Source organism: Hyperoodon ampullatus, assembly GCF_949752795.1.
Source record: "Hyperoodon ampullatus genome assembly, chromosome: 8".
In the NCBI taxonomy this organism is placed as follows: domain Eukaryota; kingdom Metazoa; phylum Chordata; class Mammalia; order Artiodactyla; family Ziphiidae; genus Hyperoodon; species Hyperoodon ampullatus.
Window position 1 is genome coordinate 74,662,899 of NC_136921.1, and position 23,069 is coordinate 74,685,967.

The following is a 23,069-nucleotide window of genomic DNA, read 5'->3' on the forward strand; positions in this document are numbered from 1 at the left end:
TAAGTTACTAACCAAACCTTAAATTAATCATTTTGAAAATTAGCCTCTTATTCCCTAGCGCTATTTATTAGACCTACTGAAGAAAGGAAGATTAAATTTTGCCTTGTTTTTGTTTCTCTTATCCTTTTCATATTCTTTGTTGTGTTTGCAACAACTAGTCCACAAAGAGGAAGTGGGAGGTTGGTCATTTATTCCTCTCACTTTTCCATTTCAGCAAATAATGATTTATATGCATTATTATCGTCTGCACAGTCAATTAGCTCTCAAATAAACATCTAACATTAGGTGATACGCATCGCTGGTCTTACTAATTTTGAAATATTTAGGTACTAGAAAACCAGATAAGTTATTAATGTTAACTCATTATTATTTTTCATAATTTCTTAATGAATTTTTTAAAAATGTCTAATCGGGCTTCCCTGGTGGCGCAGTGGTTGAGAGTCCACCTGCCAATGCAGGGGACACGGGTTCGTGCCCCGGTTCGGGAAGATCCCACATGCTGCAGAGCGGCTGGGCCCGTGAGCCGTGGCCCCTGAGCCTGCGCGTCCAGAGCCTGTGCTCCGCAACGGGAGAGGCCACAACAGTGAGAGGCCCCGCGTACCGGAAAAATAAATAAATAAATAAAATTTTAAAAATAGAAATAAAAATGTCTAATCAAATATTCAAGACATTACATTTTAAGGGAAATCTCCTTTGTGTTTTTGACGTTAATTCTACCAAATACCTACCTTGTTGGGAAGTGACAGCAGGAATTGTCGCTGACAACTGCAACTGACACTGATACCAGGCATCCATTTTTCACGTTGTAGCTCTTTTACTGAATATTTGTTTGACTACTAGTAAGCATAAATTAGTAAAACCTCAACTAACAGAAGACTTATCTAGCATTTATATTTACACACACATATATTCATACACACACATTCTCCTTTAGGAGAGAAGGTAAATGGAAATAAAAGAAGGCATTTCTAGTTTAATAATTTAAAGTGTCTTTGGACTGGTGGACAGGTTTTCCAAAATGTCATGCCAAGGCTGGGGAACTCCTGATTTTCTGAGAGGCAGGGTATGACGCCTTAGAGATCAGGGAATTTGGCAGATGGAAACGGGTATAAGCAAGTGAGGGGAGGGGAAGCAGTGGCATGGAGTAAGTCATAGTAACAGCATTAAGCTACTGTGCCACTGAAATTATTCATGTTATTTTTTTTAAAAAAACCTATTTGCCCATGTCACCATGAATGATATGAAATCCCTGATAGAGCCGATTTATTTATTTATTTTAATTAATTTATTTGTTTATTTATTTTTGGTTGCATTGGGTCCTCGTTGCTGCGTGCGGGCTTTCTCTGGTTGTGGCGAGCGGAGGGCTACTCTTCATTGCAGTGCGCGGGCTTCTCATTGCAGTGGCTTCTCTTGTTGCGGAGCATGGGCAGAGCTGATTTATTGAAAGAGCAGTTAACAAAATTTAGGGAAACACAGGTTCTAGTTACAGCTCTGCCTTCATATCTCTCTGTGACTTTAAAGGTAGAAAATCCTTTTGTACCACTGATTTTTCTAATTTCCCTTACCTACGTTGTAAGCATATGATTATTATTACATTTGAAATGCTTTAAGAGCCTCATAAAGGATCAACCATAATATATTATGCCTGTCATTATATAAAAATACTTAGGAATCAATCAATTTAAAAATTTATGTGATCGATTATAACATACTAAATAAAGTGTACTGTGTAAAATTCACCCAGAATGAATTAGCAGGATTTTCTTGTCTTGGTCTTGTAAGAAGCTAGATGGATGAAATATAGATATCACTGTTCTTTAAGGAGAATTCAGTTTAGTAAATGAAGCACACGTAATGGCTAAGTGCTTTACCCAAGGGCTGGATAAAGGACTCTAGGCACACGGGAGGGTGATATTTCAGGGGGATGGAGCAAGGTGAGAAAAAGCTCTGAGTGGTAAGTATAGGAAATTATGAATAGTTCTGCCCAGGTGCATGAAGGGGAGTGGCAGGAGACTGAAAAAAAGATATTTGGGGCAGACTGCAGAGGGTCTTAAAATAAGGCTGTGGTAACCGTACTGCCGGTTGGATGTGAAGGGCATGGTGTGCAGTGGTTAACACCATGGGGTTAGGAGTCAGACTGATGTGATTCAAATCTTGGTTTTGAATGACTTCAGTCAAGTCAGCCCTCTGTGAATTAGGGTAACCTTCACTACCTTGCAGTCTGACTAAGAAGTTAATGATATAATGCATGTTAAAGCTTAGCAGAGAGCCTGGAGTCCAGGAAACACTCAGGAAAGGATAGAGATTATTGATGTGTAGTATTATACCCTCAACAGATTTATCTGGAAGAAATGTGAAAAGCAGAGTCAAGGCCCCTCACCACCACAGTGGGGAGAAGACTTAGTGCAGGGTTATTACAATAGTCTAAAGTTAATGTGAGTACGAATTAGGGTAGTAGTGGTGGGAATGGCAAGGAAGGGAATGGATTCAATAGTGGTAGAGAGGTTGAGTGACAGGATTTGGGAAACCATTTAGCGTGTGAGAAATGGGGAATAAGAGAAAGGGGAAAATGATGCAAAGATGAAAACACTTGCATTTTGAGTCTGAGTAAAAGGGGAATGGTGGTTCCATTTGGTTAGTGATTCTGGAACTTCTGTGTGCATGAGAATCTCCTGGAGGTCCTGTTCAAGTACCAGTGGCTGGAACTGACCCCTTCTGGTTCAGAGAAGTTTCCAGGTGATACTGATGCTGCTGGTTCAGGGCCCGTACTTTGAGGACCACTGCAGTGGAGAAATAGAAAACACAGGAGGCAGGGGGTGGTATGGCTAGATGTGAGCCATGGCTCATTCTTCAAGTAGAGATGCTTAGTTCACTACCATCAAAATCTTTAGTTCACCGCCATTGAAAACATCAGTTTGAATCTGATTAGAGATAGTGGATTTGGACATCACTGCAATGGTCAGAGATTGCCAGGTAAGAGATTAAAGAGCCAGTGAGCTACTGGTGGGTGGACAAGTTTTTATAAAGCCATCAGTGATGCTGTAGGAAAGGCTTGAGCTTTTACCTGTTTGCCTCAGCCTTCTCCTCTGTATGTGGCTCTAAGCAAAGCTTTCATTAGTGTGTTTTAATGTAAACCTCTCTTCATTTTGATTTCCTAATAAAGGAGCTTTGGTGACAGTTACAGGTAAGAGCCTGAGGTTTAGAATATAGATTTAGAGCATCTGGTAAGCTTTGCCATCCTCTCTGCTTCATTAAAACTGGAAGATAGATATCAAAGCTAAAACCTGGTATAATCCTGTGTGGTTTGATAGTAGGATAAAACAATAAAGATCTGAATGTTGATCATCCCCTATTTGAATGTTAACTAGTATAACAAAAAATCAGATTGGTGGTTGTGTCTCATGTTTTTCTGTTATCTTAAAGAAGATCTAAATGTAAAAAGCTGTGGGCATAGATTAGAGCAACTAATCCAGCAGTAGCATCCTAACAATCATTCCCTTCCTGTCTTCAGAGTGGTTGGTGTGAGGTCAGGAGTTTCCATTTGAAGGTTAACCCTTTGTGGTGACCGGCCCTTTGTAAATATTCAGCCTTGACCAAAGTAATTAAAATTTTGTTTTCCAACATGTAAGGTATATTTTTAATGAAGAATACAGGATAGTACCCCTTAGTTCAACCATCCCAAAATACAATAAAAATGAGCTGAATTTTTATTTTTATTTATTTATTTATTTATTTTGTCTTGTGGGATCTTAGTTCCCCAACTGGGGATTGAACCCACGCCCTCAGCACTGAGCGCTCAGAGTCCTAACCACTGGACCACCAGGGAATTCCCTGAGCTGAATTTTTAGTGTTGACCAAGTTGTGTTCTGCAAGACAATATTGTTTCTTGAGATGTTAATAGTTACTACTTGAAAAAGTGTGGTTAGTTTCAATAACTCAAAGAATTGCCAGGTTATACAAAGGTAAGCTGATATCCTACTGGTGGACGTCTGAAGACTTTTAATATGCTAGTGTCACTGTGAACCTCCAAGCTTTGGAATCTTCTGGGCAGCATTTTTCAAACCTGCTTGAAGGTTTAAACCCCTATGGGACAGTGGGACACTGGTATCTGAGAACACAGTTTGATTGAGAAAGTCAATGTTTCTTCTTAACAAAAGGATCTGGTCAGTACAGAGGGGTTAAACATCATATACTTAGCATTTTTATAATTAATTATATGTGGTTTTTAGTGACTACCAAGTAGGCTTAATAAAGACTTGTCAATTATTAAGTAAACTGTGATAGAAGGTCAGGACATTTGATCACCTCTGCACTAGTGGATGGTTATTAAGGTTGAGAGTTCAGGGACCCTTTCAAAATATGACTGATTTGGTTTTGGTATCAGCCTAGATTTGGGAATGGAATCTGGGATGCTTTGAGGATTTCTTACTAGCTCTTAAATACTCATTTTTAAAGTAGTTCTCTAGGCCTGACTCAAGAGCATCAAATATATGATCATGACCATAATTTACTCATCTTTTTAACATGCAAAAGAGAAAAAAATGCTATAGTATATCCTGATATAGAACATATACTGTGAAATTCTCTGCACCTTAAAAATCTAACATTATTATTCAGTGATGATTGATCTTTTAGTGATATAAAACTTTCACCATACTAAATTAGAAAGGTAAATTATTTGTTATTGGAAGATTTTTAAGCAACAGGGATTGAAATAAAAATTATTTCTTACTTAAGCACTGATTGTATCAAATAATGACCTTGTCAGTTTACTTCTTTCAGTCTAACCAGTACTCAGTACTTTCCTGCTGAGATGTATAGACATGGAAATGTATGTTGACCCCTGGTGTGCTGTACGTGTACTGTGATGTGAATGGGTTTTTAATACACAGATGAACATCTTTAAAAATTATGTATTTTAATTTATATTAAAATTATATAAAAGCATTAGAAACCAGGATTTCAATGATTTAATGCTAGAATGATACTGTCTTGTCTTAAAAAGGAGTCAATTTAAAGAGAAATATTTACTAAAAGGTAGTATAGGTCAAATGGGAAGGAAACAGAGATTGAGGAGTCCTGAGGTCAAGAAGATGTTTTCTGATGAGAAGATTTAAGCATTAAACTGAGAGGAGACACTGACGATTCGGGAAAGAGAAGCAAGATCCTGGAAGAGGCAAGAGGGCATAGAGAGTCTGGCCTTAGACAGGAAGGGGACACTCCTCTACCAAGCCTGGAAGAGGACTGAGGATTAACATAAATGTGGGACAGGAAGTTGAGGGTGTCATCACTAATGGCCTGATAGGAATGCCTACTGCTGTTTCTTAATTGTCATTGTCATAGTGGTAGTAACTATTGTAGCCACTCCTGAATTAGTGAATCAGTTAGAACAACCTGAAGTAAATAGATGCTAGTGATACAAGTGGGCAACTGTAGTTGGATGGCATGACCCCCAATGAGCTTTTGCACAAGTTTGGAAGAATAATTGTTTCTAGCATCTAAGGAAAGAGGGAACACAGCATACTAATGTAAGTGGACGAGACTTCCCTGGCGGTCCAGTGGTAAAGAATCCACCTTCCAATGCAGGGGACACGAGTTTGATCCCTGGTCAGTAAACTAAGATCCCACATGCCACAGGGCAGCTAAGCCCACGTGCCACAACTACTGAGCTCACACGCCTCAACTAGAGAGCCCGCGTGCTGCAAACTACAGAGCCCACATGCTCTGGAGCCTGCGTGCCACAGCTACAGAACCCACATGCCCTGGAGCCATGTGCCACAACTAGAGAAGAGAAAACCCGCACACCACAACTAGAGAGAAGTCCGAGCACCGCAACAAAGAGACCGTGCCTCAATGAAAGATCCTGCATGCCCCAACGAAGATCCCTCATGCTGCAACTAAGACCCAATGCAGCCCCCAAAATAAATAAATAAATCTTTTTAAAAAAAAGAATGTAAGTGAGAATATGATTACAGATTCTACTGACAGGAGGACAGTGAGGAATATTATATAAAACTTCATGCTAATAAGTAGAGGTAGTGAGGAACCAGGGGAAGGCCAGGTTTCTTCTCTGGAGCACCTCAGCTGTGATGTGTGAAGAATGAATGGTCTTCACCAGACAGAGGTCAGAAGAAGCAGTATTTTCAGGAAAGAACTACATTTCAAATAAAGTCTGTAGGTGGAGAGTCTTCTTAGTAACCCTGAGATGGAGAATATTCTAAGTAAAAGATGAAGAGTTTATGAACAGAATTTGCAGACTGGAACCAGGCTTCCATAGGGCACAGTTGGAAAGGGTCAGGAGATATGTCACTGCTGGCCATCAGTGAGGATTTAATGAAGGTGAGAGGGGCTAGGAGGCCACAAGAGGGTGAAGTATGCCCTGTTTTTAGTGCCAGCACCAGAGTCCTTGGAGCTGTGGTCTGGGATGGAGCGCTTCCTGCTTATTGAAAGAGATGGGAGTGGAAGGACCTAATGCTGGAAGCTTCCTGGGCTTCTGGAAGCCAGTAGCAGGAGACATGACTAGGTATGCAGTATTATTTCTGTTTAGAAAAAACACTGAATCACCAGTTTAAGGTCGCATTTAGGACTGAGGTACCTGGAGTTTAGGTAAAGGTAGAGGTTTCACTCCAAATGAACAGCAGGAACAGAAGTCTCAACTAGAAGTCTCAGAAATGGAAAACGTTGTCATTGGAAAAAAGTGAATAATAGATGAGATAAACTCTTCACAAGGCAAACAGAGAAATAGTGAATTGAAAGAAATACTGAGAAGTTCTCAGAGAAATTAAGAGAAAATATGAAAAAGCTGCGGAGACTCCCATTTCTGGCATATTCAATACCCTAACCGGTCTCCCCACTGAAAGAAACTAAATATGTATACTGAATAAAGTATTTAAATTGTCTTTTTAAAAGCAAGGCTGAGCTGCCAAGGAAGTAAAGTACTCACAGAAACAAAAACCAAAATGAAAGTGAGACTCCTAAGCTAAGTAAGCAGTAAACCTGGCTTCCACCTTGAAAGTATGTGTCAAAACCTAGGTGATCTTGAGCATGCCATTCGATGTCAAATGCCATGTGCCCTTTGAGGGCTGCCCAAGATGGGGAGTCTAATGGGATATCCCTTGCCCAAACATAAAACTTTACAGAGCTACAGCATTAGTACAAGGGTGTTGAGAAACCTGTCCCCCAGAAGAGGACAAGCTTGGGTGCTGGTAGTAGGGAGAAAGTATCCCCCTGAGAGTTTATGATACCTGTGAGAGAGGGTACCTAAATGGCCAATAAGCATATGAAAAGATGTTGGTTAGCAAGGAAATACAAAATAAAATAAATGCAAGGTAGCACCCCATGCCTGTCAGATTACAAAGAAAGAAAGGAAGGGAGGGAGGAAGAGAAGGAAGGAAAGAGGGAGGGAGAGAAGGAGGGGAGGGAGGGAGGGAGGAAGGAAGGAGAGAAGGAAGGAAGGAAGGAAGTTTAAGCCCCAAAATGCAAATCAGTATCAGTGAAAATGTACAGAAACTGGAGCTCTCATACACTGCTGACTGGAATGTAAATTGGTACAACTACTTTGGAAGGTAATTTGATAATCGTTATCAAGTAAACTTGAAGATATGCGTAGCCTTCAACCCAACAATTCCATGTCTACGTCTCTACTGGAGAGGTCTGGCACATGTGCACAAGATGATTTATACACTGCAGTATTTTGCAGTATGCTTATAATTGCACAAAATTGGAAGCAGCCCAAGGGCTCATCATTATGAGAACATATAAATATATTGTGCTGTAGTTGTACAATAGAACACTGTTGAGCAATGGAAATAAATGAGCTAGATCTATGTGTACTGATACTGATAAATCTCAAAATCATATTATAATAAAACCAGTCTGCAGAGCACTGGGTGTAGTATACCCTTGATATAAATTGCTTGAATATGCAAAAAAATACTATATATTATTTATGGATCTGTATATATGGAGTAGTAAGAATATAAAATATTCATGTGAATATTAAACACCAAATTCAAGATAATGGTTTCTTCTGGAGAGGGAAGAAGAGAGAGAAATAAGATCCAGGAAGAAGAAACCAGGGGATTCCATTGTATCTGTACTATTTTATTTCTCAAAAAACCTGAAGCAAATGTAGCAAAATAGTAAGATTTGCTAGAGCTGGATCAGCTTTGCCAAAGCTCATTGTATTATTGTTTATACTTTTTCAGTACATTTAAAGCATCTCACAGTATTGAAAAATTAGGAGTGAGAGAAAACTTGTATCATTATATAAAAGGAATCCAAAAACAATACTGTCCCAGGCTGGGTTCTCACTGGAGTGGAGTTTTGCACGCAGAATGTTTATTATAGATCAGCACTTGTGGAGGTGAGGGCAAGGAAAAGCAGGCTTGGGCAGGGGAGAGGTCCAAATACCATGCCAGGCAGTCAAGCCCCTGGAAAGCTCTGAAGCAAATCTGGACCCGGCTTTTATATTCTCACCTCAATCAGTGGCTGCATGCAGCCTGCCCAGAAAGGTACAACTTCCTTGGTCAAGGAGATTCTCTGCATCTGAGGGCCCCCTGAAGGCACTGACCACTGGGGTATTGAGTCCTTCCTTGGGCCTCCTCAGGCCATGCGTTTCTGTCTACCATACAAGATCATGCAAGTGAATCTTTGTTTCCTTCTGTTCCCTTGACTCTCAGAGAATATTTATCAATATACTTACTGAGAGAGATGAGGTAAATATAAACAAAAGCTTCCAAACACATGTGAACTGACTCCACTTTTATAGTATGTTTGTAGGCTTGGCTTTCTTTCTAAGCTTGATTATGGTCTTGTTTGACAGAGTTTAAGAGGAAATTGTCATGTACTAATCATTGGCCAATGCTTTTAACATTATTTCCTTGCTCTTCTCAAAGGATCCCCCTATAATTTAGATGCCCAGTTTTGGATGCTGCAGTAAAGATCAGCCTTCACACACTATGTTTAGAGGATAAAATATTAAAATTTAAAATTTATGGATGGTATCACAGCATAATCATCTTAATGAGTGTTATTTTGGAAATCATTAGATGTGTTTTTATATGACTGTGTAATACTGTCTTCCTTGTCAGTCAGTCTAAGAAGCCAGTAGAGACAGAATTGTCAAATATTTATATCCTACTCATTCATCTTGGTGCCAGTCACATGCGGGAGTTTTATTTGTATTCTGTAGAAGTAGTATTAATAATTTTATAACAAAGCATATATATATTTTACTTATAAATATCCACAGGTATTAGATAACCTTTATAGATTCCATGCTTTACATCTTCCTGAGAGTCTGCTTTGGGGGCTTTAATGATGTCATACTTGTGAGAAGTGTGGGCAAATAGTGGGTAAAATGGTTTTAATAAAAGTAGCCAGTGATGTTCAATATTATGGGCTCCACAGCCAGGAAGGATACAGTGTAGCCTTTACTCAGCTCATATGAGTGTTAAAGGAATTACCCAACTTCTAAAAATATGTAGCTGCATCTTGGGTAGAGAGGCTCTTCTAGCAACTTGACAACTGTAAATGGTTTCTAGCGGTATGTCAGAGTTTCTAGTTGCAAGAAAAAGAGACTGACATGGCTAATTATGCAGCGGGAAAAAAGTGCTTATTAGGTGGTTATTAGTGAATTCCCACATTTGTTGCCGGGACTGGAGAACAAACCTTGAGACTAAACTCCCAGGAACAGTGTCCAAATCAAGTAAACACTGCCACTGCCACCAAGTATAAACATACTTTGTGTGGAGGTCATTTCCATGTTAGAAACTTGACCTTGAGTCCTACTGCAGGGAGTACAGCAAGAAGGTGAAAGAAAGAGAGAAAACGAGCTTCATATTTTCTGATGTCAGCGTCTTGGTTTCAGCATCCAAGTCACAGTCTGGCATCTTCTCGGCAGAGCCCAAGTCGTCTGTCTCTGCTTCTAAGGGAAGGAATTATGGGTCATTAAGTTCCAACCTGTGCCTTCAAGCAGGAAATTTCCCAACCATTTCCTTGAAAGGATGCTCAAAAGGCCATAGGCAGCTACAAATATGATTTTTAAAATCCACTAAAATGTATTTTTTTTCTATGAATGGAAATTTTTTTAATGTTCTAATTTGAAACATGCCTCAATCCTACCCTGGTAACTTTTGGCTATCCCGAAATGAAGAAAACCCTCCAGCCCTCAATCCCTAGTAGCCACTGAACTGAGAACACAAAAGTTATGTGATGGCTTGGGGAATATTTTGAGATTCACAGATGGTCCTTTCCTGGCCCAGCTTGTTCCAAGCAGCCAGTCTTCCAGGAAAAGATGTGTATAATAAGACAATTGAGTAAAATAATTGAAAGAATGGAAGCGTATCACAAAAACTATGATGCTGTTTAAGGACAAAGAAAGACTAAGTGTGAAGTAAACATAATACTCTTTGTCCTTAAAATCAATGATCTTAGCCTGGTACTGAATGTTGTGCAGTTATTATCTATCTGGTCTTTTGTTGCCGAACATTTATCAAAAGCCTGTGGTCTAGGAAGTGTTAAGCAGATGTAGGCAGTGTCCCACTTACCCATTATGATCCTATGGTATGGCATTATTGGGCCAACTATTATTCATTCAGGCACTGCCCTATACGCCCACACCAACTGGGCTCATTAGAAAAGGACTCTCAATATCAGAAAGCAATAAGGAGTTCACAGACTCTTTCTTAAGAATTATTCTAGGAATAGTTTTTAAAATTTGCACAGCCAATGCTGTCAAGTAACTGCACATTTGCCTGATTCCACAGGGAGTTAATACACTTTTCAATTAAATTGTTTTTTATTTTTGTTTGCATGGCAGATACACATTGTTGTAAATAATATTATGTTGTCAGTAATATTATTATTATAAACAAAACTAAGGTAGTTTTATTTCTGATTAGCTCCTAGACTTAGGGTTCATCTGTCTGGTATTTTGAACCAGGAGTCAGTGTCCAATTAAACCACTTAAAGTTCAGCATTTGCTTTGAGTAGACTTATAAGGAGTTAATATGGTACAAGGGAGCTTGAGGTGTTACTGGAGATGTTATTTGTGGCTTAAAGCCTTTAGAGTATACTTGATTTGATGTATAGATATTTTATGGAATGGCCTGCTTTCTATTTATTAAAATCCTGTCAAGATAACAATGAGATAAGTACAAAGAGTGTTAAAACATTTCTCCTAGAATAGAATACTGGCCTTCATGATGCATCGTAGAATGTAGAATATAATTTCTTGAGACGATCTTTCCAGCTTTTTAATACAATTTTAAATTCTATATTATGGCTCAGACTTTTTCATTATTTTTTCTCTTGTCCCTTCATGAAGTGACACATGAATGCATTTGTGACAATAGGAAAAATGTATTATAGATAAATATAGCAAGACTTTTTTGTGGGATTGTAATGATTTTTTTTCTTAACAATGGAAAGGCTTTGTATCAAATATGGTCAAGTGATTCTCATCACAGGAATTTACTTCTTTTTTTTTTTAATGCTGTGCTAACATACAGTATGAGGGATGGAAGAATTGGCTGTTGAGGATGAAGAGCCTATATTGGTTGGTGTGCCTCTAATGTAGGCACATCGAGTGAGGACTCTGCAAACCTTATTTTAATACATCACTGGAGCAAAAGTACAGTTTGAAGACCTCATTTAGAACCACCACCACCAACAACAAAAAAGGCCAAATAAAGGTCTACATGTTTTCAGTTTCAAACGAAGACACATATTCTAGTACCTTTAAGTTTGTAAAAGCTACAAATTAGTAGGTCGTTTAGACCCACAGTTCTATTCAAAACCCTAATCTCATAAGGCCACACTGTAGTGTTACATTACGGGCATGTTCCTGTGTTTCCTGTGACGTACATGAATTCATGTATCTGCCTAAGCAAACCTGGTGCCTTATATGCCTTCTATTTCCTTGAATCACAGGAGCTTCAGTTTCAGCGACTAACCCGAGAACTGGAGGTGGAAAGGCAGATTGTTGCCAGTCAGCTAGAAAGATGTAGGCTTGGAGCAGAATCACCAAGCGTCGCCAGCACCAGGTACAGGGCCGATGGCTCTATTTTCTTACACGCCTTCAAGTCACACATGATTAAGTTGTCCTAGATGCAGCAAATGATGCTTTTAGTGTTGTCACTGTTAACTGGCCTTCCTGAAATTGATACCAAAAATGTCAATTTATTCTAATTTTGAGAAACCTCTTGTAATATTGATTATCTTTCAATCCTGTGCTTGAAGTGTTTTATACAGCACTGGTATGCCTCTCTAGCAAAAGCTACTATGCTACCTTTAGAAATTTGATTTCTTATAGGTAGACAAAGTTAATGAATGTTTTCAACAATTAATTGCTAATTATTTGGCGAAGCTAATTGGCTTTGAAAACCTGATATTGATTTTTTTTTAACTAAGAAATATTTCTAAGTTAAATATTTCTAAGTTCTAAATATTTCTAAGTGATAACATTTATCTAACTTTGAAAAACGCATTCAATTTACTGAATAAATTGAATTTTACTGAATAAATTGAATACTGAATAAATTTACAATTTATTCAGTCAATGTCGGGTGAGTGAGTGGGTCCTGCAGAAATGGAAACCGGGCTGAGAGAAAGAGGGAAAGTATGCGCAGAAGCGTGTATGATCTTGCACTGCTGTACTGGAGTTCCAAGAGTCTTGGTAGTTTCTAGGATGTGTACTAAAAGGACCTAGTGGCTTATGAGGTTGGAAGAGTAAAGCTGGCATTTGATTGTGGAGAACCGGGAACCAGGTGATGATGAGTGTCACCTTCATTAGGTCTGTAAAGGAGACAGGTTGAAACACATTGCTGTAGTTGGAAGCAGTTGTCCTGATAGTGTAGGGTGTAGGTCAGAAAGAAGAGAGGCCAGGCAGCAAGACAGGAGTCTATTATGGAATCTTCATGGTTATGAAGTAAGGTGGGTTTCTTTATTCAGTGAACTCTGGTTGGAATGATAATTGATCCACTTTGATTGCCCTTCTCCCGGCTCATGTTGGATTCTCATGTATTCTTGATGCCGCCAGGTAAGTGCTAACCCGTTCGTACAGCCTTTCTCACAGTTCTCCAGGAAAGTCATCTCTCTTCATCCGAACTCTCATAACTGTTCCTCTGTGCCTGTATTAGCCTCCTATGAGGAGCTAAAGCTCACCGCAGCCCTGGCACAGTGCCTGGGGCTCAGCAGGCAGGCACCCTGCTAAGTGTTCTTTGAATAAATAATGAAACTTAAGCCCAGTGTGATTTAAGTTCCTTAGGAGAGGATGCTTTACCATGAGGTCACCTACTTGGCATTCACCCTTTCTCATATCTGCCTTCTTCACACGTTTCAGTGTGCTTTTCAGTGGACCTTAAGGAGAACTCTGCTCTGTGACCACCAGGTTTACACACTGGCAAGAGCCCATTAGAAAACAGTGTTAGTGAAGGGAGCATAGGTTTTTATTGTGTCACTTGAGAGACCCCCTTGTGCCTGTTGGTCCCCACCATCAGTCTCAGAACCAGAATCTAAAGATACAGAAAATAGCTCTCAGACCCCAGCCCTCTTTCCCATCAGCCATTTCTGATTTGCTAAAGGAAAATTATAAGTGCCATCACTGCTTCCAGCCAGGAGACTTCCTTTGGATTCAGGTCCTTCTTACATGGGAGTAAGTTTAGTCAGCAAGATGGGGAATTTGAAAACTGGTTACCTTTCATATTGTTTGATTTAGATCCTATGTCAGAGTTGGTAAGGTGATCTGTAAGATTTTATTTTTCCTAGTCCAGATATGATCTCAAAGGGTAAAGAAAAGCATACTTTGATTTACTTTTTCAGTTGTCCAAAGTTCTTGCCATGTTGGCCTCACCCTGTGAAAAAGGAGTAGACAGTGGCATGAGGTCCTATTTAATTAATGACTCTAATATTGTACTAAATAATATACTGTAGAGCCCTCTCCCGAATGGCTCTAAAGCCCAGCATTTCGGTTTCCTCACACTTGCAGTACCAAAGATAAATTTTTAACCCTGCCATGACGTGTTCCCATCTTACAGTATGGACTCTGGGCCTCTGCATGTATTTATTTAGGAAGTGTCCTAAAAAGTGAGCTGCACAACTGCCTTTGGCAGTTCATTTGCAATATGCATTGCTGAGAATATTTTCAAAATCTTAATGATTAAAATGATTGCTAGGTTTTCTTTTTTTAACATCTTTATTGGAGTATAATTGCTTTACAATGATGTGTTAGTTTCTGCTTTATAACAAAGTGAATCAGCTATACATATACATATATCTCCATATCTTTTCCCTCTTGCATCTCCCTCCCACCCTCCCTATCCCACCCCTCTAAGTGGTCACAAAGCACCGAGCTGATCTCCCTGTGCTATGTGACTGCTTCCCACTAGCTATCTGTTTTACATTTGGTAGTGTATATATGTCCATGCCACTCTCTCACTTCGTCCCAGCTTACCCTTCCCCCTCCCCGTGTCCTCAAGTCCATTTTCTGCTTCTGTGTCTTATTCCTGTCCTGCCGCTAGGTTCTTCAGAACCATTTTTTTTTCTCTTTAGAATCCATATATATGTGTTAGCATACAGTATTTGTTTTTCTCTTTCTGACTTACTTGACTCTGTATGACAGACTCTAGGTCCATCCACCTCACCGCAAATAACTCAATTTCGTTTCTTTTTATGGCTGAGTAATATTCCCTTGTATATATGTGCCACATCTTCTTTATCTATTCTTCTGTCAGTGGACACTTAGGTTGCTTCCATGTCCTGGCTATTGTAAATAGAGCTGCAATGAACATTGTGGTACATGACTCTTTTTGAATCATGGTTTTCTCGGTATATATGCCCAGTAGTGGGATTGCTGGGTCATACGGTAGTTCTATTTTTAGTTTTTTAAGGAACCTCCATACTGTTCTCCATAGTGGCTGTACCAATTTACATTCCCACCAACAGTGCAAGAAGGTTCCCTTTTCTCCACACCCTCTCCAGCATTTATTGTCTGTAGATATTTTGATGATGGCCATTCTGGCTGGTGTGAGGTGATACCTCATTGTAGTTTTGATCTGCATTTCTCTAATGATTAGTGATGTTGAGTATCCTTTCATGTGTTTTTTGGCAATCTGTATATCTTCTTTGGAGAAATGTCTATTTAGGTCTTCTGCCTATTTTTGGATTGGGTTGTTTGTTTTTTTGATATTCAGCTGCATGAGATGCTTGTAAATTTTGGAGATTAATCCTTTGTCAGTTGCTTCATTTGCAAATATTTTCTCCCATTCTGAGGGTTGTCTTTTGGTCTTGTTTATGGTTTCCTTTGCTGTGCAAAAGCTTTTAAGTTTCATTAGGTCCCATTTGTTTCTTTTTGTTTTTATTTCCATTTCTCTAGGAGGTGGGTCAAAAAGGATCTTGCTGTGATTTATGTCATAGAGTGTTCTGCCTATGTTTTCCTCTAAGAGTATTATAGTGTCTGGCCTTATATTTAGGTCTTTAATCCACTTTGAGTTTATTTTTGTGTATGGTGTTAGGGAGTGTTCTAATTTCATTCTTTTACATGTAGCTGTCCAGTTTTCCCAGCACCACTTATTGAAGAGGCTATCTTTTCTCCATTGTATATTCTTGACTCCTTTATCAAAAATTAAAATGATTGCTTGGTTTTCTATTAATGACTCTTTGGAAGTAGTAGTCTTCTAAACAAAGTAGCAATAAAAAACCCCATTTCTAATATGATTTTTATTTGTTTTATTTACTGCAAAAAAGCATTAATAACATAAGTAATAACACCAGCAATATCAGTATACAATGATCCTTAATCTGGAATTGATGGTGCTTGTACCCAAAGATGATATATCAGACCACAAATAATCACTGCAAATTGAGAAACCCTGAAGGGGAGCTATGGGATTAGTTAATAGAGAAGCTACAGACTTTCTGCCTTTGTACCAAGTACGCTATAGTTACCTGTGCATTTAATAGTCATCTATTTCAGTATTTCACCTGATTAAAGATAGGCTATAGAAATAGTCGATAAATTATATCTTTTCTGTATTTATACTGAGTATAGTATAGATATTTATATATTTAATTTTTTACCTCATTTAAAGTGGGCCTTGGGATCAGTTAATAGAGAAAATACCGATTTTCTGCATTTGTTTTGAGTGTACTATAGTTATTTATATATTCAGTATTTCACCTCATAGAAAGTAGGGTGTGGAATCAGTTTATTGAAAAGTTACAGCATTTCTGCATTTGTACTGAGTACACTATAGTTATCTATGTACTATTTAATATTTTACCTCTCCACATGTATTTGGAACATTTTTAGAAAACACAAAAGCCAACAATGGAGTGAGGGAATTGGGGCAAAGATAAAATAAAGACTAGAAAGATAAGATGAAGCCAAGGTTAAAATAGTATACAAAATATATGTTGTCAATATTGCATGCATTGGCTTAAAGTAGAGAGCCACTTTGGCTCTGGGTGTCCTGGTAGCCAGGCTAAAGAAAAAAGCACGAATGAATTACATGATTCAAAGTGTCTGGAAGATAAAAACAAACCAGGTTGCTCAGGAGGATTTACTGTCCCTGGGGCTGAGACTTAGTGGTTTCTCTTGTGAGTTGCTGTTGAGAGCACTGCGTGATGAGGCAAACAGCGTCCTCGGTAGTTTCTAAATTATAAAATCAGACTCATAGGGGTTCTTTCTTTTGTTGTTAAATACAATATAAATGGATGGAAAAGCAGCTTAGCTAAAAGCAGTTCTCCAGGAGGCCAATTCTGTTGCTCCAGTTTGGCTGGAGGATGATAGTTAGCATATGTAGATGGATGGATCAATTTCGGGTTCTCCAAGCAAGCAGCATGCCATGATGACTTCTGTCTGCAGAACTTTTTAGAGTCATGGGTGGCAATGGGTACCAAGATGTGAGAGGTCCTGTGTTGCAGGTCACCGTGCAGGTGCACGTTGTGCATGCCTTAGCAACAGAAATGGTCCTCAGGGGATGCAGAGGTTTGTACAGTGCATCTCAGGAAAATCTCATAGCACAGGCACCTCAGAGGAAAATAATGCCCTTTAAACCTCTTGCACCCCATGGGCTGAGCAACAACCTTCAAATCCAAATTTTGATGAATGTAGGATTTATTCTTTTTCTCTTTGCAGTATCATCAATGGAGTGTTGCTCTCACCTTAGCCTGCTTTAGACTTCACTGGATGGGGTGACAGCAAGGGGACTTCCCCTGCCTACCTACACTCCCAAGGGCACAGAAGGGGACGAGTGTGGCCAAAACAGTATTCTAACTTTTTAACTGACTGGAGTTACATAATGCTCATTTTAGCCAATTTGTAAAGTTCAAGGAAGTATAAAGAGAAAAATCGTAATTCTGCCATTCAGAGATAACCACTTTATTTTTAGGTCCGGTTTATTGAAGTGTAATTTACTTAGAGTAAAATTCACCCTTTGTAGCATACAGTTTTATGATTTTTGGCAGTTTGGCATGTAGTTGTATAACCACCATCATGATTGAAATGTAGAACATTTCCATTAACCCGGAAAAAGAGGCAACCACTTTTTAACGTTTGCCACATTTCATTCTCTTCCAAAAAAATTTAAGTGTGAGATAATTGCCTCCGGCCAACTTTTTATCTTGTTCCTAAAGTCCCACTTTGATATGCCAGTTCTAACTTTTAATGGCTCCCACCTGTCTGAGGAATTCTCAAGGAGAAAAGTAGCTTGGAGATACACCCAAGGGATGCTAATTTAGCAGTGGTTAGAGGTCACTACAGCCTTCCCATGGCAAGCTGCACTCGGTGGGTACAGGAGACTTGGCCAGGGGAACTACTACAAGGCACATTCAGTCTTCGAGTGTACAAGATATGGCCTGTGTTGCGTGTTTCATCCAAGCAGAGACATTACACTAGTGGTTCAGCTTGGGTAACAGAAACTGTGTAAGGAGAAGAAAATATAGTTCAAATTGAAAAGTCAGTAAATATAAATACGATCATCTCAGAATTCAAGAAATTATTTCTGAAATTCTACAGTACAGAATTTCAAAACTATTTCTGATAACAGGCTTAGAATCTTACCATTGCCCAGGAACAGAAACTTCACTTCTCACTTACTTCTAGGTAAGTTGTAGGTGGTAAAGGAGAGAGTTTATTTCTTTGGGAGACAGAAATTGGTTCCACATATTTTATCTTGTAAGTAAATCATAGCTTGTCTGCTCCTTAAGATGAAGCACTAAATGTTCATTTATATTGAAGTCAAAAAGAGATACTTAAAAGATGGACCTTTTATTAATTGTAGAAAACACTAATGACAACTTTTGGAATTGAAGCTTAGTTTTTAATTTTTGTTTTGATTTTTTGCACATTGTTTTAAAATTTGTTTATGCCATTTGGAAGCAGTTGGCCCCTTCACATTGTCTGTACTTTAGCTGGCTGCCATTGGTGTTAGGAAGTACTCTAGACCCTGAGAAAAATCCTGTCCATATCTATCAACTGAATGAGGGGGGGAATGGGTGGCAATATTAAAATTAAATAACTTCACACTGTTCCTAAGATTATCTCTCCCTTTTCAGTTAGTTTAAAGCTCTGCTAAAATAGAATTCTTTATGGTTTCAAAAAGGTTATACAATCTTGACAAATAGTCTTCTTATTGCCATTTAAGAAAAGAACTTATTTTTTAATGAAAAGATTTGATTCCCTACTACCATTCAGACTTTTTTTTTTTTTTTTTACAGTTTATAGGATCATCTGCTAGTGCCCATCAGGCTTCCATTGATACTATTAAAAATTCTAAAAATGCCGTAGGGCTGACAGTAGCTGAAAAGCCTTTTTCATGGGTCAGGTCTTTTCTTCAGCAAATATTTTTTAAGTCATTGTGAAATAAACTTTCTCAAATGAAACATTCTTTAAAAATGAAGAGTCTTTGCAAAGACTGAATGTTTGTGTTTTGACAGCTTATTACTTATTTAATGTACTGCTTCAGGAAGATGCTTGATAGAGTTCTGTCCCTTTGACCTTCAGTGCTCTCACTGGCCAAAACCTGAGTTTTTTAAATAATAGTTTTATTGAGATGTATTTCATATATCATGAACTTCATACTTTTAAAGGATATGATTCAGTATTTTTTAGTATATTCATAGAGCTCTGCAATCATCACCACTATCTAATTTTAGAACATTTTCACCATCCCCAAAAGAAACCCTCTACCCATTAGCACTCCTCCATTTTTCCTTCCCCCACCCAGCCCCTGAGAACCAATGATCTATTTTCTGTCTCTATGGGCTTGCCTCTTCTGGACATTTCCTATATATGGCATCATAAATATATAGCCTTTTGTGACTGGCTTCTTTCACTTAGCATGATAATTTCAAGGTTCATCCATGTTATAACATGTATCAGTTCTTCATCATTTTTTTTTTTTTGCGGTACGCGGGCCTCTCACTGTTGTGGCCTCTCCCGTTGCGGAGCACAGGCTCCTGACGCTCAGGCTCAGCAGCCATGGCTCACGGGCCTAGCCGCTCTGCGGCATGTGGGATCTTCCCGGACCGGGGCACAAACCCGTGTCCCCTGCATTGGCAGGCGGACTCTCATCCACTGCGCCACCAGGGAAGCCCTCATCCCTTTTTTATTTCCAAATAATATTCCAGTGTATGGATATACCACATTTTGTTTATTCTTTTATCACCTAATGGGCATTTGTGTTGTTTCCACTTTTTGGTAATTGAGAGTAATGCTACTATGTCTCAGGTTTTAAGAGGGGAAAATCCCAAGGGTTCTGCTCCAGGCATTCTTAGTTTGGGGCTGGGGAGAGGCACTGAGAGTTAGCCTCTCTCTCCATCCTCCTACTCCTTCACAGGGGTTCGCCTTCTTTTCTTTCTCCTTTGCTCTCTGTTATGGTAAATCCTTGTATATTGCTGAGCTAGCTGAGTTAGTTTTAAGTGCATAGTAGGTAAGCTATTTGGGAGTCCTCTGATGTTTATCAGAATATAGTTCATCAGATTTCCTTTCTTAGCATTGTATTTGGTCACTAGTGACTCTTAATAGTCAAACAAATAAAAGCTCTTTATGTTCATTTGGAATTCAGACTAATTGAAGAATAAACTATTTGATATTTGAATGTAATTATCAGAAACCCTCTTTGGGATCTCTACAGTGAATATTTATTAAGTGGATGCTCTTCTGAGCAAGTTTAGTGACACTGAATGTTTATGATGCAACTCTCCTGTGTTAACACAATAGAGTAACACATCTGAAAGATACAAATGAGTCTGTGGCTGACCTGCATCTCTCCAGAAGTCGTTTTCTGGAGCAGTTTGCTCAAGCACAGTTCTTCCAAAAAGCATTTTAATTGCTACTGCACATTGCCATTGTGATCACGAGCCTGTTTCATCTGGGACATACAAATCCAAGTGGCAACTATCTCTACACATTTGAATTAAGCTTACATAAACTAAGTCTTATGCAGGGCATGAGCCCAAGGTAATTCAACCAGTATTCCATTAAGGTAACCTATTTTAACCTAAGAATGTGACCATGTTGAATTTGAATTTTAAGCCAAGTAGTTTTCATAAATATTAGAATCTTTTATGGACCTAGAACATTATACAACAAAATGTCTTAATCATAGTGAATAAATATTTCAAAGTGAATTACCTGTTTCTTAAAGTGAGCATTTTAAAATGTTAAGTTGGAGATATGGTTAGAAGGAACCACAGAAAGAGATCAAGTTTATAGTTCAAAGTTTATAGCATCAAAGTTTCAGATTAAGACTACTTTAATACATTTGGTTAAATATAGAGGCAGCCCAGCTGTATGAATTTTCCTAATTAATGAAGAGGAAAATACTTTTTAAAATTCAGAAGCCCATGCATCTAAAATATATGTACCATGCCATTATTTAATTATTTATTAAAGAACTGTTTTAATTAAAATAACATTATTTCATTTTCTGTAATTTTTCATGGTTCACATTCTATAATTACTATTCCTAAAATATGTAACAGTGATGAATTATTGAATCAATACAAGAATTATATTACTAGTCCCCACTCTTAGTCATTAGGTTTTTTTTAACCATGTGTATATTTTGATAAATTATAAGATAATTTAAATAGGCCACGTAGTATATATCAGGATGCTTTTTGGAAAAATTTACCTTTACTGCTTTATAGGAATTAATAATTACTTTAATCCTATATTTTCTTATTTTTTTTTGTACTTTTTAATCTAGAGAAATGTGAAAAATACTAAAAAGTACAGAGAATGATATAACAAAAATTTCAGTACATCCCAGAATTGAAAAGCATCGATAATTCATCATTTTGGCTTTTTTATATAAAAATATATTAAACATAAAATTCAAGACCTCTTTGCCCCATTCTCCCTTCCCAATAGGCATTAACTAGTATATAGTCTTACTTTGTGTACTTTTATAATATACATACATCATATACATCCATGGCCCATGTTTTGTGTGCTTTTTTAACATACACAAATGCTATAATCTATGTGTCATTATGCATCTTGATTTCTCTACTCTGTGTTTGAGATCTATTCATATTGATGTGTGTAGATCTAGTTTATTTTTTAACTGCCGTTATATATTTATGTCATAGAATATTAAACTGTTTGTCCATTCCCCTATTAAAGAACATTTAAGTTCCACTTTTAAGTATTTTAAGTAATGTAGCAGTGAACATTTGGAGACTTATCTCCTGGTTTACATGTGTGAGGCTCTAGAAGAGGTATCATTAGAAGTAGAATACTTTGGGCATAATGAATGCATGTTTTCAATTTTTCTAGATCTTGCTGAACTGCTTTCTCAGGTACCTCAACAATTGCACCCTCTCAAGCAGTGTGTGAAAAAGTTCCAGGTTCTCTCTCTTTCTCCCTCTCTCTTTTCTTTTTGGCCGACATTTAATATTAGGCAGGGTCTTTAAATTTTACCAATCTAATGTTATCTCATTTTACTTTGCATTTTCTTGATGACTAGTTGGGTTAAATATCTTTTCATATCCTTATGATCCATTTGCATTTCCGCTTATGGTCATATCCTTTGCCCATTTTTCTAATGAGTAATTTGGTTTATTTTTTTTTTTTGGTTCTATCATTAGTTTTATCGAGCTGAAATAACTCTGAGATATATCAATACATCTAAAATAGTATAGGCCTTGGTACATCACAACACAAAGCATACCATATTAATCTATTTTTAGAATATAAATCTTTAGTATTATGACAAGTATGTAGGAGAAACAACCCTCTATATGTGATATATAATAATGGATCTCAAATTCTCCAAATCTGCCCAAACAGATGATACTAACATTCCTTTCTCTTTCTATGTCCACATTTCCTTTAGTGACTGCATTTATTTTCTTCTGCAAAGGTTTATGATGTCTTCTCTAAACTCACTCAATAAATAGTTATGCCTTTGCTTTATTGTAGAGATACAAAGATACAGAAGCCTGGAATTTCCAGTCTAGTAGAAGGGAATATTGTGTGTAATTTAGCCATATGACAAAGTACCTTAGTAGCAGCATAAAATATATGTCTATATTTTATTATTTTTATTTTTGAAGAGCAGTGTGTTGATCAGATTATTGTCCTGACTCTATCCAGGGAGGCCTTGCTTTGGTGTCTTTGATTCTCATATCCTTAGGTGAAAATACTTCTTTGTAATTATATTAGAGGGAAGAGAACAATAGCCATTGAGCACCTATTATATAATAAACATTTGTGCGAGTCGATGTTTTATACCCATTATCTGCTTATTGTTTAGGGTTTCCACGAGGTTTGTTTTTGTGTTTTAGTTTGCTTTGGTTTTTATTATTATTGTACACCTGATTTTAACATTAAGATGATATTTTCTCCTAAAAATAGTTTTATTCTATTGGTTTTCCACTGGGGTATCAAGAATTCATTTGAGAAGTCTTAGGCAACCCACTTACCTCCACTCCACCACTCCAGATAGACACAGTCTGTATCAAAACTGCTTGCTATACAAAGACAAGTACAAAACCCCTAGCCCCCAGCCCCATCTCCACTGCCACTATTTTGTCTCTCCTTCGTAGAAACTTTGGCG

The 23,069-nt window shown here is 37.9% G+C and overlaps 1 protein-coding gene across 1 annotated transcript in view; it reads left to right on the top strand.

Moving 5' to 3' along the window:
• Positions 1 to 23,069, top strand: part of PKP4 (plakophilin 4) — a 178,319-nt gene that overhangs the window by 54,764 nt on the left and 100,486 nt on the right. Inside the window, exon 3 of the mRNA XM_079710826.1 lies at positions 11,935 to 12,047. Coding sequence (XP_079566952.1) covers positions 11,935 to 12,047 — 113 coding nt within the window. The remainder of the gene's footprint in view (positions 1 to 11,934; positions 12,048 to 23,069) is intronic.